Genomic DNA, 22,921 nt, shown 5'->3' with positions numbered 1-22,921 from the left:
TCTAGACGATCATGTGCATGCAACCGATGTGGCAACAGATTACAAAAGAACCACATAAGGGTATGATGAAATGTTCACATGTTTTTGTCCACATAGTGTATACATTTAGCATAAAGAGAGAAATTAACATGAAAAAAAACCACATTTAAAGTTGTAGGAGATATAGTAAATAGTCAATACTAAAATAAAATGAAATAAACAATAAAAAAATACACAAAATGATGTTTAAGTGAATAAGAGCATCTATTTATTTTTGTAAAAAATCTAACATTTTTCATTTGCATTATACAGTCTTAAATATATTCTATTTATATTTAGTATTTTTTTTTTCTTTCTGCACATAGAGAAAAAAGTTTTTCCAATACTGTAAACGTGTCTTTTTGTATTCTGTCCAGGCTTAAAAAATAAAAATAATAATAATCATTTTTGCCTATTCAGAGAAATTGGCTATAAATGTGACTGGAAATGAACACCATAAGCTCTTTTTTGGTTTTAGTCCACCTAGAGCTTATAGCAAATAGAAAATCTTTCACAGGCTTTTACATTTCTGTCACATTGTTAATACAAATGTACATCATAGAAACAAAATTTGGCATATGTGAGATCACATGCAGACACCGTTTTTACCAAACATACTGAACTCACACACTTATCAAAAAGACCTAAAACAGCATCACAGCATCTAATATACATAAAGGACAAGCAGTTTACATGTCACACAGGAAAAACTTTATCTATGACCATTAAACAAAACTTCCAGCAAAATCATGCATTCCATTTATGCAGGAAGCCTTTACTTATATTAATTTACAAAATAAGAGGACAGACTGTTTTTCTTTTTTAAACAACCAAGTAGTACCTGAAAGGCCCATATAGTATATCCATTATAATCCCTTGCTGAATAAAATTCACTCTGTTTATTCAGCCAGGAAAACATACAGTGGTCTTATTTTTTTGCACGTTTGTCACCGTTTAATGTTTCAGATCATCAAACTAATTTACATATTATTAAAAGATATTACAAGTGAACACAATATGCAGATTTTAAATGAAGGTTTTTATTATTGAGGGAAAACAAAATACAAATCTACATGGCCCTGTGTGAAAACTGTGGTTTATCTCACCTGAGTTCAATTTCTCCCGCCACACCCAGGCCTGATTACTGCCACGCCTGTTCACAATCAAGACTTCTCTTAAAAAGGACCTGCCTGACAAAGTGAAGTAGACCAAAAGATCCTCAAAATCTAGACATCATGCCCAGATCCAAAGAAATTCAGAAACAAATGAGAAAGAAAGTAATTGAGATCTATCAGTCGGGAAAAATGTTATAAAGCCATTTCTAAAGCTTTGGGACTCCAGCAAACCACAGTGAGAGCCATTATTCACAAATGGCAAAAACATGGAACAGTGGAGAACCTTCCCAGGAGTGGCCAACTGACCAAAAGTACCCCAAGAGCACAAAGATGACTCATCCAAGAGGTCACAAAAGATCCCACAACAACATCCAAAGAACTGCAGGCCTCACTTGCCTCAGTTAAGGTCAGTGTTCATGACTCCACCATAAGAAAGAGACTGGGCAAAAATGGTCTGCATGGCAGAGTTCAAAGACTAAAACCGTTGCTGAGCAAAAATAACAAAGGCTCATCTTAGTTTTGCCAGAAAACATCTTGATGATCCACAAGACTTTGGGAAAATACTCTGTGGACTGACGAGACAAAAGTTTAACTTTTTGGAAGGTGGGTGTTCCATTAAGTCTGGCGTAAAAGTAATGCCGCATTTCAGAATAAAAACATCATACCAACAGTAAAATATGGTGGTGGTAGTGTGATGGTCTGGGACTGTTTTGCTGCTTAAGGACCTGAAAGACTTGCTGTGATATATGGAACCATGAATTCTGCTGTTTACCAAAAAATCCTGAAGGAGAATATCCGGCCATATGTTCGTGACCTCAAGGTGAAGCGAACTTGATTTCTGCAGCAGGACAATGATCCAAAACACACCAGCAAGTCCACCTCTAAATGGCTGAAGAAAAACAAAATGAAGACTTTGGCATGGCCTAGTCCTGACCTGAATCCTATTGAGATGCTGTGGCATGACCTTAAAAAGGTGGTTCATGCTCGAAAAATCCTCCAAAGAGGCTGAATTACAACAATTCTGCATAGATGAGTGGAGCAAAATTCCTCCACAGCGCTGTAACAGACTCATTGCAAGTTATTGCAAACACTTTGTAGGACATTGGGTTAATGTTCTGTTATGTTTAACAAGCATTTGTATAAATGGGTATCCGTAGTGATGATGTCAGATGTATGCGTAAGCATTGGTGGTTGGATAGAAAAAAAGCACATTGGAACATTATGGATGAACAAGGTTCTCAATAAAGGAGCTTCGTTGTGTTAACCCTACGAGTGTGACCGTAATTTTAAACACGTTTGATTGCAGTTGTTGCTCCTAAGGGTGGCCCAACCAATTATTAGATTTAGTGGGCAAACACCTTTTTACACAGGGCCATGTAATTTTGAATTTTGTTTTCCCTCAATAATAAAAACCTTCAAGTAAAAACTGCATGTTGTGTTCACTTGTGTTATCTTTTACTAATATTTAAATTAGTTTGATGATCTGAAACATCAAAGTGTGACAAACATGCAAATAAATAAGAAATCAGGAGGGGGGCCAACACTTTTTTTACACCACTGTATATGGCTTGATCCTCTTGATCTTTATCTATACCTGATTTCACAGATTTTGGTTTGCTAACAAAGTTAGAATATAGTATAATATAAATCTAGGTACTGCAAATGTTCAATTCTAATCATTATACAGTACAGTACAATATGTTGCTCTGATAAACATAACAGCTAAAAGAAAATTCTGTCAAAACAAAATATATTTCATGCCAGCAATGCAGCAATTTGTTTTTTAATCAAACTCTTTTGTGTCCTTTGTTTTTTTCCTTAATGGCACTTTTTGGGCGACTCCATAAGGAACGTGAGCTGCCACGGTTCCCAGCTCTGCAGCCCCTTCAATATGGAACATTTGATCATCAAAGAAAATGTGGGGCTTGATTTTTGCAAGCATTGGACCCTTAGGTGCTCCAGCCAAGAAAAGAGCTTCGTCTGGCTCAAGGCCCCAGGAACGCAGGGTCTTCAGAGCACGCGTACCTGAACTAGCTGCACTGCGAGCAGTCACTAGGTATGTGCGGATGGGACAGTCCATACGCTGGCCTTTGGCAGAGAATTTCTTTTGCAATTTTCCCAAAGACTCCAAGAATCCTTTTAGTGGACCCTATAAAACAAAGATAAAACTGTATTTCTGAATTTGCATTCATGTAAACATGGTTCACCAAATAGCCAACAGTAACAGAACTGTATAATAATATGTAAGCAAAAAAAAAAAAAGAAAACATATTTTAACAAGGGGGAGTGGTGGCTCCAGCGGTTAAGGCGCTGGGTTGCCGATCGGAAGGTCTGGGGTTCGAGCCCCGGTATCGCCAAGCTGCCACTCTTGGGCCCTTGAGCAAGGCCCTTAACCCTCTATGCTCCGGGGGTCCCTTACGAGGGAAATATCAAGGTCCGTGACGTCGGAGTGACGTGGGGCCGCCTTCCCGTGGGCTCACCACCTGCAGGAGGGACCGTAAGGGACGGTGCTGTGAGGATTGGGCAGCAGTCAAAGGCGGGGGCCTGCTTAGACTGCTGCCCCCGAGACCCAAATTACGGATAAGCGGGAGAAAATGAATGAATGAATGAATATTTTAACAAATAAATCAACAATTTGATGGTATGATAAAGAATAACCACTTCAATGAATTAAATTTTTTAAACTATTAAAAAAACAAAGCAGTGTACTTATTCAATCTATTGATAGTAGAAAGCTAAATGTTGCATCACAGAAAATCATATACACAAAATCTACAAAATCAGTAACATATTATAAAGAGCACATTAAAAAAATTTATTAAAATATTTGTCTTGCATCTAGAACAACTGTTACCTCCATGCCTGACCAATCAGAATAAAGAATTCAACAATGCTATGGTATAATGAATTATGCTTTATGGTAATAAATTTCCATGTGCTTCAACTGTCTTACGTGATCAAGCGGCTTGTTTTCATGAGCCTTTTCGTGTTCAAAAAATTTATCCAGGCCTTGCGTTTTAAAGATTCTCTCCGACTCGTCTGAGAACAGCACTGCATCTCCATCAAAGGCCACTCTCAGCTGTGTCTCAGACACCTCCGCCGCTTTCTCTCGTTTGAACATGGTGGCTGCTGCAATACCTTTAGTGACCAAAAGAGCAAAAATTATGTTTCAACAATTCAGGCAGAAAATGTTAATTTTTTGTTTTGATATTCACCTTGCTCTAAGGCCTCTATCACTTTCTTGGAATCAGCAGACAGGTACAGGTTGGTGTGGTAGGCTTTCAGGTAGCCAATTGGACTTTTACCTCCAGTCATGCAGAAGCGCTCGATGAACAGATCTACCAGAGAAGAAAATATTTATTTCACCAACCAATATAAAGTGTGCAGTCTTGTGTAGTAGTAGTAGTAGTGACAATCTCAAAATAAAGTGTACAATGGCAGACATCTAATCCCTATATACACACACACACACACACGCACACGCACGCGCACGCACGCACACACACACGCACACACACACACACACACACACACCATCCCCCATGTCCTCAGCAATCACATGCAACATAATAATCCAGGGTTTTCACGTTGCTGTATTTTCTATTCTAAGGACTGTACACTGAATAAACCACTAGCATGCCTATCAAAGGTCATTTAAAAAGAATGAAAGCTAATAAACAGCTAACGGAAGACAGAGGTGAAATCCTGTCTAACAGAGCTTTGACCTACTGTGATGGTTGATGGAGTTAATGAGTCTGAGTCCGACATTAGCGTGATGGTTAGTCATCAGCACAACATCAAAAAGCTCTTCGCTGTCTGGATATAGTTCCCTCAGCTGCACATTGACTGCTTCCAGAGCCTGCAGGTGACACACAAAAGGCACACATTATAGCATCTGTGTCATCTCTCATCATTGCATTGGGAAAATCAACTAAACAAGTACTCCTGTGAGATTAAGTAATGTTTTGTTAAATGAATGTCGACTGTGACGGTAGATTTTAATCTCAGACCTTAATAAAAGGGAAAGCGGGTCCTGGTGCAAGTGGTTCAGTCTCATGTTCAATCTGGTATTTAAGGTACTCCTCCATGCCCTTCTGGTTAAAGATCTGCTGCTCCAGGTCCATGTTGAAGAGGACGCGTGATGACACAGCAATGGTGATGGCATTTTCAGGATTGGGCTTAACACAGAAAATGACATAATTGATTACAATAGTTCAATAATGTAACTATCATTTCTCTCATTTAAAGTAAATTTAAGTTTCTCAAAATCAGTTTACGTCCTTGATTTAGGGGAAAATCTCAACTGGATACCTGCGAACTGCTGCAGTTATCATAAAGACTGATGTTTATATTAAACACAATTTCAACACACATGTATAATATACAGTTAATGTAAAATTAATGCTTTATAAATCTACTACACAGTGTCACAAAGAGAATGGGTTTCTTTCTGAGTTTGGTTCCCTGTGAAACAAGATAACCCAGTATTAGGTTTACCCAGAGTTTAGAATGACCCACTATTCCAAGTGTGAAAAGCCCTACCATCACCTTAGGGAGCTTCCTTCCTGCCTTGTTCATATGGATATACTGAAAATATAAATTTGCATTACATCCAAGCTGCTTTGTGACTGTTGATAAAAGAGTTATAGAGCTATTTTACCCAGACTTGACTTATATTTATTCTGTAAATCTGCTTGACACAGCAGAATAAATAACAATAATGGACTAAATGTGGGCTGTGAATAATTCATATGCACTGAAACAGTAACATTAAACCTTACACTGTTCCACTTTAATAACATAATACCAAATGTTTGATCAATTCACACAATAAAAAAAGATATCTATTTGATACTTGTGTGGATTTGTAACAACGAGAGACAGATTAATTAAAGAAAGTAAAACATCGATATTTTTTGTTGTTGTTTTTGACCAGCCTTATATCATCGTTAGCTAATTTTAGAATAACGTGATTTGTTTTAATCAGTCATTTGAAGTACAATACAGAGAATACAGAACAACCATTTCTACTTTATGTTTCTATTGATCTAGTACGAGCAGTCAAGTGTGTCGCCTAAATGAACTGCATGGATATTGAGTCGTTTCTTGTATTGATGACTCATTTTGATGATGACAACAACAGCAGCAAAACTCCACATCGTTTCATGGTATATCATATCCCTTTGTGGTGTAAACATGATCCAGGATTTGTCCGTTTTTTCTCTGCTTTTTATTTATGTATATATTTCAAACACCACTCGCCAACATGATTAATATTCTACCATTACTCTTGTGCTCTATAACTGCTCCTGTTGCTGTTCAGTACAATGTTTTTGTTGGTTGCAGTGCTGCATCTGTTCACTATCCTGCAGTAAGAGCTACATTTGTGTCTGACCATCACAATGACTCAACATAAAATATACACATGAAATGAATAATTTTTATCAAAAAATGTATTATCAATTATTGCCTAAAAAGATTGGTAAAAAAAATAGGAAGCCTACAATAATCCATAAGAAAACAATAACATTAAAATGAATCCATCAATTATTGCTATTTCACAATAGCAATTGCTTTCTGACTTACAGATTGAGGTTTCTTAGTTGGGGTTGAGGGATTCTGCAGCTTCACGCCTTCCAGACATGCGTCATCGTTCGTGCTGGCCATCCGTCCATCATGGACACTCATTTTTGTAGTAGCTTCTTCTTCGTGGCACACACACTATTACCCCTGTCTTTTGTAATCTCATCCGCACCACAGTGTTTCCCAGCCTCTACAGGCAGGGTGGATAGAGGGATGGTGATCAATACAGAGAGTGTGCAGCGAACAATTCAGTGCAAAAAAATCCCATTAACCTACCAGAGGAGACTTACTGGTGCTGAGTGTGTCTTCACTCCTTCCCTGAGGCATACTCTTACTGTTTCTGAATTAGAGGTCACTCATCTCACTGGCACCTCCTTCAATCATCACACTGCTGAAGCAAATATGTCCAGCATGTCTGTAACAGGCATCATTCTGCTGTGGCTGTGTGCTCGTAATGACGCGCCATTTTATTTTTAGATGCTGAAGACCTTTGCCAGTACAGATAGAATAAATGTTGCCATGACAACCACAGATAGCAGGCTGTACCGCAACGTCATTCTGTCAAGTCTCTTCTGTGCAACACCCATCACTTACCTTTAATGTTCTCATGCTATTTTTTTCCCCAATATCCAGTGTATATAGTGTATATTGGACCATTTTTCTGCTTACATTTCTTATGGTAATAATGGAGATGAAAATGTGGTTTGTTTATGTGGAGCTTAGAAAAATACTGAATGTCACAGCAGAACCAAACAGCCGAAGTGACCGATCACTGTGTGCATCATAATCACAAGGCATTTTATAATCCCAAATTTTAGACAGAAGAGGTAAACATTTCAAACTATGCTTTTAACTTTGCACAACACAACATCCTCAGGTTGCATATAATAACAAGAGTAAGAATAAGAATTAAGAAGAACAAGAATGAGCATCTTCAAACTGAAAGGATGTAAAAAAAAAAAAAAAAAAAGAACAAGCTTCGCTGTTTTTTTTTTTTTTAATGGAATAGGGTCATTTATTACTTTCATTGCATGACAAATACTCAAATTATGACTTCGAAAAGCTCTCCTTTATCTCTTATTGAATTAAAACAGCCATACTAAAATAAAAACAAGCTTTGAATAAATAGGGTGTACAATTCTCACAGGTCATTTATACAGAAAAACCTTATTTGTACATTTATATATATTATCATCATTTTTGTTCTTTGTAAAAGAAAAAAAAGCTTCTTTAATTTCAATGCAAAGTGACCACAAAATATTGAGGCCTGAGGATTGCTGACAGGGAAAAGTCAAACTTCTTACACACCAGGTCAATAGCTAGATTTACAAAAAAAAAAAACCTACCATGGGAAGATCCCAACTTTTGGTTGTATCGTACGACAGAATTTGAGTATTCTGATCTAGAAAGATGAACCTTTACCGAGCATCATTGCAAAGTACAGTAATATACCTGAAGAGCAGCAACAACATTAGAAGGGAAGTAATGTTTTATGGGACTGCAGTATCCAGCTATCGAATGATTTTTAAGTTTGGAGCCTTTCACGCTTTGAGCCATACCTGCAACTAATGTAAACAATCGTATGCAGTTTTCCTAGCAAAAGATTGTTCCCCTAGACTCCAGTAGTAGACAACTGGTTGCCCAGCTGTGTGGAAACAACAAAAAAAGCTTATTTAGCTGAAAATGAAAATATATAACTCATTAAATAATATAAGCATAACCAACTGAGTAGTTAAGAGGTACTACATTTTAAAGCTTTGACTTAGCAGGCACTGATGTACACCGTGCACCGAGTACTGCTGGTACACAGCCTCAAACATTGAGGATACCGGAATTGGTGTTTGAAAAAAGCAAGAGATTCACAAACTATCATGGGCTGGAAATAGCTAGCATATTACATACTGTTACAATATTACATGAGCATTGCAGAATTAAGACTAATAAACCTCATACATATAATATGGAGTTAACAGAATATGAAACTCTGGTGTAAATATTCATATCCTAAAGTGTGTCAAACGGTCAAATCTCAGAACTTTCTATAAGTGTAGAGGTATTGACAATGAGGTAAACTCTTAAAGAGTGAAGAACAAGAAGGCAACTGGATGAAACCGAGAAACAAGAATAGCGATTTTGTTCGAAAGGATTTCGGCCAAAGATTTGCCAACAAAAAAAAAAAAAGTGCATTTGCTTAGAACTAATGAGAGGAATGCAAACAGCATTATAGTTTACAATTAGTTAATAGCTTATAATGAATTTAATAAGAATACAAACAGTAGAATCTATGCGTAAATTATTATTTTTGATACTGGATTTTAACAGCTTGCTGTTTATGACGATTATGATTATATTTGACAGTGAAAGATTTAAGCACAAAAACCACAAAAGTGCATTTTCTGATTGGTAAAACAAAAACAAACAATAAAATCTGGGGCAATAGAGAAGTGTCATAAAGAAACACATACCTGTAAGAGATTTATTTTCGGAAGTCAGGCAGCTGAGGTTAGGTGGTAAAATACTGAGAGGGAAATAAATGAGGTAGGGGGAAGACTGTTCACTTCTACAAAAATAGGGCTGAGAAATTATTCTTACAGCACTGTGTAATGCCCAGATCAAATCAAGTGTTTTTTCTTTATTAACTGGTTAAAATGAGTGTGTTTTCAGAAATGCTCACCTCAAGAACTGCTAACAAGCATGCAAAAGATCATAATCCATGTGATTATACTACAAAATCTCAGATTGTACCAAGTTTGTTTGGGAAAAGGTAGGAGAGATTTGTCGTAATGAGTAGTTGAGGGACCGGACATTGCTGTAAAAGGCGATTTCTTTCCAGTTCAGTAAATACTAATAAAAAAAGCATTTATATAGTTACACATTCATTGCTATTAAGAGTTTAAAAGAAGAATCTTCTCATTTATTAGATACATAACCACTTCAGCTTATATACATAACTTTTTCAGCCATTCAACATATTCTAAAGCCTCACTTTATATATTATAGAGAGCAGCATCTCTTCTTAAATAAACTTTTTGAATAGTAATAATAATAATAATAAAAAAAAACCCTCGTCAGTAGATAATGACGACCACTTATTGGCATAATCAATGGTGCAAATAATGTTCATATTATTGTCTTTATACTCGTCACAGTTGCTCACGTGTTCGTCATGGTTTACATTCAGTAAAGAATCTGAGCCCTATTGAACTTCTGACACTATTAAATGAAATCAGTATTAGCAAAAGACTTAATAATGTAATTTTTTTTTTTAAACCTAACTAAAATCACTGAGTGAGAGTCCCTAAGATTGGACCTCTGATCACAATCATAATTTCTGCCAATAAGAAAATTACAGCAAATACTTTGGCGCCATTTCTCATTATGCTTGATAATAAGCATTTAAAACTTTTAATTATTCATAAATCGGTACTTCAAAGCTAATTTGTTCTTTGCTCAGGGTTGCTTCTCTTGAATATTGTAGTGTATCTATATTTACAATGAATATTTATATATCTTTAAATATAATTAAATAAATGTGCGCATCTGTGCATATGCACAAACTCAACCATTGGGGGGGAGGGGGGGAGTGGGGGGGGGATGCAGCTTTCGCTAAACATTTTCATCTCTCTGCATGGTAAATGTGCTTATGTCCATGTGTGATGTTGGTGCAAGGCAGGGTTATGGTCAAACACTAGTCCTGTCACTGTAGAAAGGTGTGACGTGAAACATGTAGCAGTGAGTGCACACTCTCACAGGCTTCATTTGACCATAGCGGGGTAACGGAGCAGAGTGTGAAGAGCAGCGGGAGCAGAAGATCTGCAATAGACAGAACAGAGCTCACACAGTGTTCATACACATACGATATGCCTCTCATCAGAAAGTTTTGTTGTTGATGCAGGTGATCAACAATAAAGAGTAGGACTGGCTGTCACCTTTCCACAGCTCCGACAGTGGTGTTTTCTTCGGATGACAGTGAAAGGAGCCTTACAGGCGATGCAGGAGTTACAGGCCTCATCAGGAACCCACTCAGGGGGGTCTAGGGGAGAAACAATAGAATAACTGTACTATAAGCCCTGCACATTAAACAGAAGCTATAACTTACTAGTATAACATTAGCCATTCATTAAACCTAGGCAGGACATTCTATTGTTAAATGTTAACATTAATTGCAGGTCCTCGCCTGTGTATGAATTCGAATAGTAAAAAAACATGTATACCGTAATTTCCGGACTATAAAGCTCACCCATATATAAGCCACACCCACTGAATTTTACAAAGATTTTTATTTTGAACATAAATCAGCCGCACCTGTCTATAAGCCGCAGGTGTCTACACTAATGTACTTTACACAGGCTTTAACGAAAGACACGTTACACATGGTGTAACGGGTGAAATATGTTGCGCTTCCTTTAGGAGCATAGCGGTATTTTGGGAACTGCATTTTCCCGGTATTACTGTGTGTGTGCCAGACAAGGATTATTTCCTTATTATTTTCTGCTGCTCATTTCTAAGTTTCTTTGACTAACCCTTAACGCTGTTGCCAAGAAAAAAAAAAAGCAAGAGTTTTGGAAACCTGTCTGTGCTTATATATGATTTCTGTTGTAACTGGAGTTAGTGAGCTCTCCCATGACCCAGACTCAGCGCGCTACAACGGCTTGTATCTAAACAGTAACCTACCAAGAAAGTCATTGTTCACTGTCTTCCTCCTTCCTTTCACAACTATTTCTCTCGGGAGTTTATCTTTTGGCATCGTCGTGCGTTTAAAAAAAAAGTTTTTTCTCCCGATGCCGTGCAGCTCAGAACACAGGTGAGGTGCGTTTTTTCGTTTCCGTTCGGAAATTTCATTGGTCTAATGTTATGGGGTTTAATTTTTTGGCTCGAAGTTTGTGAAACCAGGAAAAACAAACAAATAAATAAGCCGCTTCATTGTTTAAGCCGCAGGGTTCAAAACGTGGGAAAAAAGTAGCGGCTTATAGTCCGAAAAATACGGTAGTTTAATATGACTCTTTTATTTTGGAATGAAGTACATATAAAGCTTAAAAGACATCGTTGCAAAAAAAGAAAATTCGATTTGTAATGCTTTTTCATTAAGCATAAAATAAAATTCCTTATTGTGGAGGACTTTTGTACTCTAATGTAACATCCTCTTAAACACTGAAGACTGCAGGATGAGGATTACACATTACTGACCTTCGAACTGGCCGTCTCGAGCCTTCGCTGCGAGTTCTGATGAGGTCATGGTCTCTTGACAAAGAGCGCAGTCTTCTAATCCAGCACTTCCTACTCTCGGCACTGCAATGAAAAGATCAGTTAAAGTATCGCATCAATTATACAAAGTATATAACCCAGACAAGGCTTTATTCATTCTCACGCTCACTCACCTTTGTTCTGCTTCTCATTGTCCCCTTGCTCAGATTTTGTTGCCATAACCTCAAACAGCGTCTTCAGGATGCTCCTTAGGTCACTTGCGTAATTTGTTTGCAATTGATCAGCCACTCCTGAGGACAACGAAAGCAAAATGTTCGATAGAAGAAAAAGAGTGAACCATCAGCAGGGGGAAAAAACAAAACACAACACACAAAAAGAACCAACAAATGCATGGATCCCAGTATATTTGCTATAAAAATGGAGATCTACAATCTACAGAGGTGCATTTCAAAACACACTATATGTCCAAAAGACATGATGACCGACTCGAACCTGTTTCAGCATGTCAACACCACAGGATGACAGGATTTGAAGGCTGGCAAACTGAGGTGGCCTGGACAAAGCACTGATCTCAACCTGACTGAACACTTTTTTTTCCTGGAAAGTCTTTCCACAACATTTTGTGGAACAGACTGTGACTGTGGCAATTTTCCTATTCAGCTACAAGAGCGTTAGTGAGGTCAGGCAAGGAGGCTTAGTGCACAGTCGGCAGATCGGTTCATCCTAAATCTGTTATTATAATAGGGGAAAAAAAGGACTAAATCTATGTTAATGGCCATGGTTATGGACAGAGTTGTTCAACAAGCACATCTGGTTTAGATCTTTAGGTGTCCACATACTTCTGACCAAACAATGCATGTTAAATTAATATAGTGTGCTTATATCAAGGTCAATCATTTGATTCCCATTTAAAGAGTTTAGGCAGATTAATGGACAATAAAGAGCACCAACATTGTATATGCGCTACCAAACTAAGTAGGAAATTCAGTTAGATTCCCAATTTGTCCTTGTACAAGTACAGAAGCAATGAAATGCAGTGCAAATAAAGTACATTTTAGTCAAGATTTTAATGAAAAAAAAAAATTAATACATTCCTTTTAGAAGGTCTTTTGGAACAGCCAATTCTATTGCTTTTATACACTAAAGACATTTTATAAAAAAGATCATGATTCTGCCTGTGCAATGAGACACGATGTCCTGAAAGTGCAACCACTTTATTTATAATAAAGAACCCTTGAACTGTAATGATACTTGCTGATTTAGGAAAAAAAAAAAAAAAAGAAAAAACCTCTAAGCTATTTTTGCCTGCCTGTTACTGCCTAACTGTTTACTGAGCTGCGTTGTAACCACAATCACAATTCATCAGTCTCTTGTCCCCTTTATTTTGTTGACACAGCCTATTTGTAGCTTTTCACGCTCAAAGATAATCCTGAGATTATCCACTGTGAGAGACGGGGCTCGGTATTTTCATGCTTTTTAGAAAAATGCCTTTAGTATTTACAGTGACACTGGGCTACAATTGTCAGTGAGACATACAGCTATTGGATACTGAATCGGGTGATGCTTAAATTTTTTTGTGCATAAATGTAGAATACATATTTTCAAAAAAATGCATACGGAAGAAACATTTTATATGTTAGTTAGCTGTATGTAGATAGCATGCCCAATACGAAACGATTATTCTAAGTCTCAACTCACGTGTTAACTTTAAATAACAGAAAAAAACAATATGCTATTCACATTTCTTTTTTTTTCTCAAATATTGAGAAAGTGCAAATATACACTCATCCCTGAAACTCAGAGCTGTTAAAGATTTTAATAGGAAGATCAGGCTACATGCCCCTTCATTTATGTACAGTGGAGTATACAGGGAATGGACCAGACCTTCACTATATCTTCACTATATACACTGACATTATCATTAGCATCTTCATTTTTATTATCTGTACATTTTATTTACAAGTTTAGAGACACTTTTGGCCAAAACAATACGGGGTATAATATACACGTGCACTTACCTGATATGCAGACAAACAGACGATGGATGAGGTCACTACTGCTATGGAAACGAGCACGTATTTTGTTGTGAGCAACCAGTTTAGAAGCCTGCAGTGCCAGCTGAAGCTCCTGGTGATCAAGCTCCTCAGACATCTCAGAGCTGGTGGACAAACTACTGACAGAACCACAGAGAAAAGAAATATAAGGCAAAATGGACATGTTCAAGAAGGATAGACAAAACATGATGTAACCAGGGAACTAACACACTTTCCAATCGAAACATTTTGTCAGATGTAGTGCAGAAAAAGAGCGGTAATAAAGTAAAACATAGTAAATAAATTGGATGCATTGTCATTATTGCACTTTGGGCCAAATTATATTTACCTCGGTGTGCATGAACTGGATAGACTGCATGTGGTGACAGATACACTCTCACAGTCACTGCTGCTCCCTGAACTGAGAGGGGATCCCTGTAAACTGCAGCCCACCAATCAAGGAAAATAAAGGGTGGAGGGTTAAACGAAAAAAAAAAAAAAAAAGAAAAGAAGCAAAAACAACTGAATAAGGATTCAATATTTGATTCTAAAATAAAATAAAAACAAAAAGCAACACAACAATATTGAAATAGAGTGGGGGAAAAAAAGGAAATAGAGAAATAATATAAAAATATAAAGAAGAATAAATCGGTCCCTTCTTGTACTCTAGCTTTCTAAAACATACACAAACCTGGAGTCATTTTTGCAGTCTTCTTTGGGTTGTTTATCCTTTGCTGCAGAGCTAGCTATTACTGGGCAAGCACTTTCCTGATGAGAGTATCCTTCTCTGGACTCGTCCTCTCCAGTGTCTCTGTGTGGCGAGAGCTTGGAGCTATTGGCGAGGCACTTCTCACAACAGGGAGCATAAGGAAGCCTTCCTCTCTCTTGGTCCTCATCATCCGCCTTCAATTGTTGTGAGCCGGGTGGAGGTGGGAGGGGCAAAGGTGCATCTCCCTTCCCTGTACCACAGGCACCCATTGCTGACTGGATAACGGTGCTTGTGATGGCAAGCTTGCACTTGCTAAATTCCAGATTCCCATTTCCAGTGGTGGTATCTGTGGTTGCGGAGTCATCATGAGCATCGACACATCCGGTAGTGCAGCACACACAGGAGTTGAGCAGGCGATGAGCAGTTCCCTCGTTTGTGCGTGGTATAACCACTAACTCAGGGTGATTAGGTGAGCGTGGGTTAAAGATCACAGTGGCTGACAGCTTCATCCCACCTGTCCGGTGAGCAATGACCTCGGCTGGTCCCACCCCTTCTCCTTCCTCTCCGTCCAGCTGCCCCTCCCAGCCATTTACAAGTGGTAATGTTTCTGAGGTTCCTGCAAGTTCAGAAGACAGGCAAAGTTTATCCTGGCTGCTCTGATCATCATCCTCGTTTGATTGACAGGCTGTCATCCACCCATTGCAGGTGGAGTTAACTGTAGGCTCTGGCCTGACGGGTTTGAGCGAGCCGAGGTTCACAATAGGAGAGACTCGCTGTCCCTGACGGACTTCCCCTGAGCTAGTTCCAGCATCTCCACCACTGCCTTCCAAGTCCTCCATGAAGAAGACCCGCTCATCTTCTTCTTGTTGGGAGCCCGGAGCTCGATGTGGAGAGTTTTCAGTGCTTGAAGATGTGCACGATTCCCCGACACTAGATTTGCCCACACTGGTCTTTTTTTTATGGCGATAATAAGCTGGAGATGGCCTCTGGCTTGGAGGTGAGAGCAGTGTGGACATGTGATCACCAACACGGTGCACCATCATGTTGAGCTGCTCAATCTCCTCTTCGTCATACTGCATGGAACAAGCCAGGTCAACTTCTGAGTCCTCTTCTCTTTCATTTGGGACATCCGGCTGTTGCTGGTCCTTCTCCCATGAATCATCCTCTTCACACTGGGAGGAACACAGGACCAGCTCTGTCACTCTCTCCCCATCCTTTTGCTCTTCTCTTTTCTGGGACTCCTCTGACTGATTTGTGGAGCTGACTGAGGTGGCAGACTCCGGGGTAGAGGAGACAGGGTCTCCAGGAAACTCCCCATCCTGTGAGATGCACAGATTCCGCTCCAGCGTCGTTAACTCCTCCTCCGTCAGAGTCTGCAAAAGGTCCCTGCATCAAAACCACAAAAACATCATTTAAAAGTATGTTGTGCTGTACTGTGATGAAAACAAGTGGCTAACCACAGAGCCCAATAAACCACACTGTTATTAGAACTATGAGAACAGAAAGTCTCATAGGCACATAAGTTTTGATATAAGGCCATGCAAGAGAAGAAAGCTACACCCCAATTACTATGTTCTACATAGGTTAGCCAATATATAAATGCAATTCCTGTATTACAAATACCGTAACCATATAATGTCCAAGAGGAAAACTGTTTAGTCTTGTATTGGTTTTAACATACAGAAAAATGTTACCTAATTTTTTTCAGTAATGTGCGAAAAGGTCGGAAGAGTTCAGACATGTCCTCTGGTTTGTTTTCCAGGTTAAGAGGTCCATCAGGATACACAATGAGTCCGCTAAAACACAAACAAAATTGTAACAAAAATCAGAAATACGATTTTTCTAAATAAAAAGAGCCTACAGTTCAATTAATAGATGGTAGTTAACGAGAAAAGACGATTGCTTACCACACGATAGCTAGTCGAGGGATTGTAAACATGAGAGCAGGTTCATAATCATCGATCATGTCTTGTGTGAGATAGCCAAGCTTCAAGGCCCTTGATAGATAGAAAAGATGCTACATTCAGAATTACTGAATTCAAACAGTAGATTCTGTTTGTACTATATACTGTCTGATTGATTCGATTTCATAAAGCAAGGCTAGACTGACCACAACTGCATGAATGCTTTTTTCACATTTCCAGTAAATGCCTGTTTTCCTTTTCTTTTTTTTGCTTGGAAAGTTTCAAAGATAAGAGAGATGCAGTAGGAAAGTGAAAAAGAAGATATTTGAGACTTCAAAAATCAAACCTTGTTTTATATTTCTGTGTTACTCACCTTTCTACAGTCTCACAGAAGAGCACAATGACCTCCTGCTGTACATAGTACTCTTTAGGAGACTTTACAGGCACCATGGCGGATACATAACTGTAATACAACACAATCAGCAAAACACACAGATTAATTACCCCACAATACAGACACAAATGTGGCTTAGTTAACGATTACAATTGCTGTTATAAGAAAAAAATCAACTCTGAGATTTGTGCTGTTAAAAAAGTATTAACCGTATTTTCTGGACTATAAACTGCTTTAAACCTCGCGGCTTAAACAATGAAGCGGCTAATTTATGGATTGTTCCTGGGTTTTTCTCGGTTTCACAAACTTCAAGCCAAAAACTGAGCCCCATAAAATTAGACCAATAAAATTGCCGAACAGGTTCAGGCGAACCAATGAAACTTTTTATATTAAATCAGATGCACTCCCACTGAATCGGGCCGCACCACATCATAAATATGGATGATGTTCCTCAGACGTTTGACCTGCCCCTCACTCGGACTGTCTACAGGAAATGCGAATCATTCGTCATGCTGAAAACAACCGGACATGAAAAAACACACTTCACCTGTGTTCTGAGCTGCACGACATCGCGAGAAAACACACGACGATGCCAAAAGAAAAACTCTTGAGAGAAATTGTTGTGAAAGGAAGGAGGAAGACAGTGAACAATGACTTTCTTGGTAGGCTACTGTTTAGATACACGCCGTGTAACAGACACTTGTAAACAATGTAAACCTAGGATTAGATTTATTAATTTATTTATTGTGAACACCTTATAACAAATAACAGTGGCATTTCAGAAAATTAAAAAGTTTAAAGTAAAAATTTTTTAATTATACTATTAAATGAAGCAGACATTTATGTGTACCTGAGCTCGAACTCGGCAAAAAGGCTGTCAAACTGGCGCAGCGCCTCCCTCATGCGCTCTGTGTAGAAGTTAAGGTCTCGCAGTGCTTGGTCACGAGTGATGTTGCGCACCTCCTCCAGACTGCGTGTCAAGTCTTTGGCCAGTGGGCGCATCGCCATGCTCTCGATCTCCCGGTTCATGATGATTGATCCTGCTGCAAGACACTAAACACAACAGCAGTGTAAGAATATATATAATTAACTGGAAGAAGCACGACTTAAACTGCTGAGCAATAACTCTATGGCTAGCCCACAACATGCACTCCTTCTTAGGTCGTTTTCATTAAATGTAAGCTTCTGAAATGGTTCCAGATGTACAATGTACATTTGAATGTACCTCTGCCCCAAACCATAGCTGTCCTGCAAGGTTGTCATGACGAATCTCCTCTGGGAATTTTACACAAAAGTCTCGGTTTGCTCGATCTTCTGGTATACACTCATCCATGATCTGGTTTATGATATTCAGCACATTGTCCTACAAAAGAGTAAAAGCAACACAGTCAGCGAGTGTGTCTAATGTTTACACTGATTACACATAAACCCAGCATGGATCATCCTGCAGCGAGAAGCAGATGACACACTCGACCTGGCATGAGCGGAACTGGTTGACGAGCAGTGTACATCTCTGAGGGTCCTTCCTGCCGTCCAGACTATCCAGCTCTGAGGCCACCTGATTCAGCTCCTCATCCGCGTAGTAAAACTGGGCGAGTAGCTGAGGGTCCGACCTCTGTACCACACAACAGGAAGACACAGAGTCTGTCATGGAGCAGTGAATGGAAAACCGATCTACTTAGATGTGAACAGTGACTACAATCCATTACCCAGTTGTTTGTTTAGTGCTGAACATTGTTGAGAATTAAAGACTAGCAAGAAATACAAGCTGCTGCATGATGGAAGAAAAAGATACCAAACTTGAAATTAAAAAGTATACTGAACCACAGGCAGACCTTTGGCCTTCTTCTGCCACATTCCACAAGCCACAAGGAACATTCTCCAGGCAGTGCATCATGGGTGTGGGAGGGGAACATTCCAGAAATTATTCCAACAAACTTTTCACATCTTTGTGCTGCACACTAACCAGTAAAGCCTTATGGAATGCTGTCCCTATTATTATGGTTTTCTCTTCTTAGCTATTAGGGTCATACAAGTGCACATTACTTAATTAAAAGAAGCACTCGTTTATGACCACACAGATTTCTGCTGATACAGTTGGCAAAACTGTTTAAAATATTTAGATTTGGTTATTTTTTCCCCCAAAGCAGGGAACAGCTTTCTTATATTTTGAAGAAAATCTGGTTTTGGTTAAATCACATGTTTGGCACACACCCTGGTGTGGAGATGGATAAGCAGATTTGTTCACCCATACAAACCCCTGAAAATGCATAGTGTAGCCGATTTAACCATCATAGAATTCAATTCAATTTTATGTGTATAAATTTGTATTAAAAAAAATAGACTAAGGGAATGATTAGCTTCTGAATATATATTTAAAATTCAGAAATGTAGAGAGGAACCCATCGTCCTATGGGCGACACTGAATATTCATTCATTTTTGTTGAATTTATCAACTGTTCTAAAGATGTGAATTTAGAACTGTTTCTGGCAATTGAAGTCCTAAAATGACTGCAAAAATATCTGACTAAAGAGGGACTACTTCTGTTCAGTTAAACCACTTGAAAGAAAATGTTGTTTGTTCAGCCTGGGATTCACGAAGAGAAGGTCACATTTCATCATCTGTTATCTCCTGGACTGTACACCTTACGTCAGAAGTGTGTGCTACACTGTGTAATTACACACACTTCAGCCCGCCAGTGACATGAAAGACGTATTATCTAATGTGGTTGACCAGAGGTCATTGTAACATTGCTGCTGTTGTTTGTTGCTCAGTCATCATATCATTTTTATGTGTTTAAGGGTTTTCAGTGTAAAAAAATAAATAAATACAAATCTGGTCTCAAGTGACAAATTTTCAGAACCCCTTATTAAACCTGGACGATTCAACTATTAACCTAATAAACCGTCAGACTCAAACAGTAAGGCTTGATGACTCTTAATCCAGGTATTATGTTCTTATTTCTAGTAAGCACTACACACGGTAAGTCAGAGCAGGGCTGTTAGACGCATATCATATCACTGAGATGCAAAGTCAGGTCAAATAAGGCTACGCTATACGCACAAACATAAGGACTCACCCAAAAGCTTTATTGAATTGGGCCACACATTGAAAATTTCACCAGTAAGATGACTGTGCTAAAATTAAATCAGATCTGATGGTAAGTAGTATGTTACTCCACTCTGAACTCCTACCGGAACCCTGGTGAACCATTACACTGTTACAGCTCGAACAAGATTCCTTTCAGAAATACCAATTGGCGAAATGTTCCTGTTGTAATGCTCTGATGAGGTCATGCTCTCCAAGTCTATTTCCGAGCTGTGATGCAAATTCTTTTTTTACAGGATTCTACTGAAGCAGGACATGTAAACAAACGATATGTCTCGATCAGTCCTTGATCGTCACTACATCCGTCTAGGCCCGCACTCAAAATCAGGCTCGCACATTAACAAACAATTAACTAATTACTAGGACATGACGAATTCCTGCTGCCACATTTTCCATTCAAAATTCCAGATTAATAATGGCAATAGATCTACAGTCAGACTCTGAATTATTGGCACCCTCGGTAACAAAGGTAACAGCCGTTGACCTGTATTATGAAGGTCAGCACCCATTTATCTCATTTTGTTCGTGCGTTCGCTAATCTTCCCCATGTTGATAAATGACTATGGATATCTGCCCTCTCTCTCACCTCATGTTACTGCTCCAGTCAAAGAGGAAACTAAAGATGACTGCTTAAGTGTAAATAAATTTAAAAAGTAAAATATATGTGCAAGCACATTTCACTTACATTACACTGATAAGAATTTCTTTTTGTACTACTAGTTATCATGAATGGTTAAATGTGTCAAAATATGTCAAATATGTCTTGTTAAATATATCTTAAAAATACAAAAATATTATGCAAAGTCTAGTTACTAAATAAATTGATCCTATATTCAGTTTGATATTATGCTAATTTAACAAATTTTATTTATTGATTTAAAAAAAAAACATGTTTAAACCCATCTTGCTCAGAATTTTGTAACCAAATGTTCCTTTTCATTTTAGGATCTGGAGAGACAACCAATAAAAATGAATGAATAAAATTTGTGGCCTGGAGCAGTGCAAGAGTCGTGCTGTTTCCTTGACCGGTTTTAAAAAAAGGAATTCAAGACAGACCCTCCATACCGAGTTAACTTGTTATGTTATAAGGGCTTGAACATCATCATTCAAAATCAATTTGATACGCATTAGAAATTATTGTGTTAGAGCAAAATAATAAATAAAAATTAAAACGGGGGAATGTCTGCAAGCAACAGATTAAAAACGACACGTCTCGCACACGTCTGCAGGACTGGAGACAGTAGATTTTCATTCTCTTTTCAAGAGCTCTGCACAAGAGGCCTCCAATCTATTTCAGCAACTATAGGATTAATTTTATGTTACAATCCTTTTGGGTTTAATTATTCAGTATCACAAGCATGATGTGTTAACTGGATGCACTGAAATGCATGGCTCTTACAGTGCTTAAAACATGTTTATTAGTCTAAACATTATCATACACACTTAAACAACAGAACTGGGATATAAGAGGATTAATAAAAATTCACATTAGAATTATTGTATTAATACAAAAAATGAAATCAAATAAAATAATATAGGTGATGCGACAGATTTAAAACTGGCGTCTTACACACTTTTTTCTACATGTATTCAGAATTCTTTCCTTTTTAAACCTGGAAACAATTTTCATTTTAGTACTTTTTCAACATCTGTGCACAAGAAGCCTCCAACCAATTTTAGCAACTGGGAGATGAACCTACATAGACATATGTGTGTGTGTGTGTATGTATATATATATATATATATATATATATATATATATATATATATATATATATATATATATATATATATATGATAGATATAGATAGATATAGATAGATATAGATAGATATATAGACTGAATAATTGGATTATGTTTACATGTTTTAGCTTTTTTTTTGTTTTTTGTTTTTTTTCTTTACATTACACATAAGAGACACAACCAGAGATCAAACTAGATCATCTAGTGAGGATGTTGGACAGGACAGAGGTGTTCCTGGGTGCTGAGGATGGACACAACAATGCAGTGGGACTGAGGGAAAGTGAGGAGACTGGAGCACCGCTCAAGCGGAACTTCAGTAACCTGAGCACAGCTCCAGCGTCTCTCTGTGCACACACACACTGCTCGTGCGCTGGTTTATTCCCTCCCTCAAGAAATAAAGGCGCATCCTTATGGTGTAATGTAAAAAAAAATAAAAAATAAGAGCCGAAATACACGCGAGGTCTAATCAGTTCCCAGGGTTTTATATGAATAAGATCTGCAGTCTTGAGCACACCGTTGACAATCACAGCAGTACAGCAGCGCTCCTTAGCTAATCCAGCTGCTTTATTAGCCGCGACACCGGCGGGGATGGAAATCACTGTCCCGGATTCATGTCACACTTACCTTTGGCTTATACAGCCACTTTCGGAAGCGATTCATCATGGGCTACCTCGCCAGCTTTCCCGATACTTTGTGCCCTTCCGAGAAAAACCCCGATCCGAGCACCAGAGAAACCCTGCACTGCTAAGTGACGCTAGCAAAGCTCACACGGGCTCTGTCAGTCCACACAGCTCGGAGAACAGCGGGGCTGAACAAGTGCAGGAAATCCAGCCTAGCAGTGTTACTCCACCGCACACACGCAGCAGCGCTGAACCCGCTCCCGATCCGCGCTGGTCCCGACGCCCGGCTGGTTCTCCTTTCTCATGTCTGAGCTGAAGCGACTCCGCGGCTCCACAAGCCGCTAACGAACCAACAGAGGACAACTGCGGAAGTGGCATCCACCTGAATCAGCGCCGCACTTCACAAAACGTGTTTTTTCCCCCCAACCGATTTTTTTTTTCGCGACACAGCCCGCATAAAGCTCTACGATTGGCTCGTACTTTCCTG

The 22,921-nt window shown here is 38.6% G+C and overlaps 2 protein-coding genes across 4 annotated transcripts; both read right to left on the bottom strand.

The window, feature by feature from the left end:
• Nucleotides 1–224: 224 nt before the first annotated feature.
• Nucleotides 225–7,250, bottom strand: nt5c1ab (5'-nucleotidase, cytosolic IAb). Of its 2 annotated transcripts, none has more exons than XM_083543747.1 (7): nucleotides 6,993–7,250; nucleotides 6,720–6,906; nucleotides 5,144–5,311; nucleotides 4,863–4,992; nucleotides 4,349–4,471; nucleotides 4,087–4,271; nucleotides 225–3,282 (listed from the first exon to the last, which is right to left on the bottom strand). In XM_083543747.1, exons 2-7 carry the CDS (start codon nucleotides 6,819–6,821, stop codon nucleotides 2,917–2,919), a joined length of 1,074 nt encoding a protein of 357 aa, XP_083399873.1. In that variant the 5' UTR covers nucleotides 6,822–6,906; nucleotides 6,993–7,250; the 3' UTR covers nucleotides 225–2,916. The 2 variants fall into 2 exon arrangements, with proteins under 2 accessions (XP_083399873.1, XP_083399874.1); XM_083543748.1 differs by having other exon boundaries at nucleotides 7,007–7,250.
• A 451-nt stretch (nucleotides 7,251–7,701) lies between these two features.
• Nucleotides 7,702–22,877, bottom strand: zfyve28 (zinc finger, FYVE domain containing 28). Of its 2 annotated transcripts, none has more exons than XM_083543643.1 (14): nucleotides 22,439–22,877; nucleotides 18,436–18,576; nucleotides 18,187–18,324; nucleotides 17,812–18,014; nucleotides 16,941–17,030; nucleotides 16,571–16,660; nucleotides 16,358–16,459; nucleotides 14,646–16,049; nucleotides 14,304–14,396; nucleotides 13,940–14,094; nucleotides 12,095–12,211; nucleotides 11,904–12,005; nucleotides 10,646–10,749; nucleotides 7,702–10,529 (listed from the first exon to the last, which is right to left on the bottom strand). In XM_083543643.1, exons 1-14 carry the CDS (start codon nucleotides 22,475–22,477, stop codon nucleotides 10,398–10,400), a joined length of 2,910 nt encoding a protein of 969 aa, XP_083399769.1. In that variant the 5' UTR covers nucleotides 22,478–22,877; the 3' UTR covers nucleotides 7,702–10,397. The 2 variants fall into 2 exon arrangements, with proteins under 2 accessions (XP_083399769.1, XP_083399770.1); XM_083543644.1 differs by having other exon boundaries at nucleotides 13,940–14,091; nucleotides 22,439–22,836.
• Between the last annotated feature and the right edge of the window lie 44 nt (nucleotides 22,878–22,921).

This window comes from Silurus aristotelis (assembly GCF_946808225.1).
Source record: "Silurus aristotelis genome assembly, chromosome: 6".
Lineage (NCBI taxonomy): Eukaryota > Metazoa > Chordata > Actinopteri > Siluriformes > Siluridae > Silurus > Silurus aristotelis.
This window is presented reverse-complemented; position numbering and strand designations above follow the sequence as displayed.

What these genes read in the sequence shown, in the direction of transcription:
- nt5c1ab (XM_083543747.1), bottom strand. Translation starts at nt 6,821, where the DNA reads ATGAGTGTCCATGATGGACGGATGGCCAGCACGAACGATGACGCATGT. An exon ending in TAACTCCATCAACCATCACA is followed by an intron (nt 4,472 to 4,862) that starts GTAGGTCAAAGC and finishes CTTCTCTGGTAG; the next exon opens with ATCTGTTCATCGAGCGCTTC. An exon ending in AAAACAAGCCGCTTGATCAC is followed by an intron (nt 3,283 to 4,086) that starts GTAAGACAGTTG and finishes TTTGTTTTATAG; the next exon opens with GGTCCACTAAAAGGATTCTT.
- zfyve28 (XM_083543643.1), bottom strand. Translation starts at nt 22,477, where the DNA reads ATGATGAATCGCTTCCGAAAGTGGCTGTATAAGCCAAAG. An exon ending in TCTGTTTGTCTGCATATCAG is followed by an intron (nt 12,212 to 13,939) that starts GTAAGTGCACGT and finishes CGTTGTCCTCAG; the next exon opens with GAGTGGCTGATCAATTGCAA. An exon ending in CAATGAGAAGCAGAACAAAG is followed by an intron (nt 12,006 to 12,094) that starts GTGAGTGAGCGT and finishes TTTTCATTGCAG; the next exon opens with TGCCGAGAGTAGGAAGTGCT.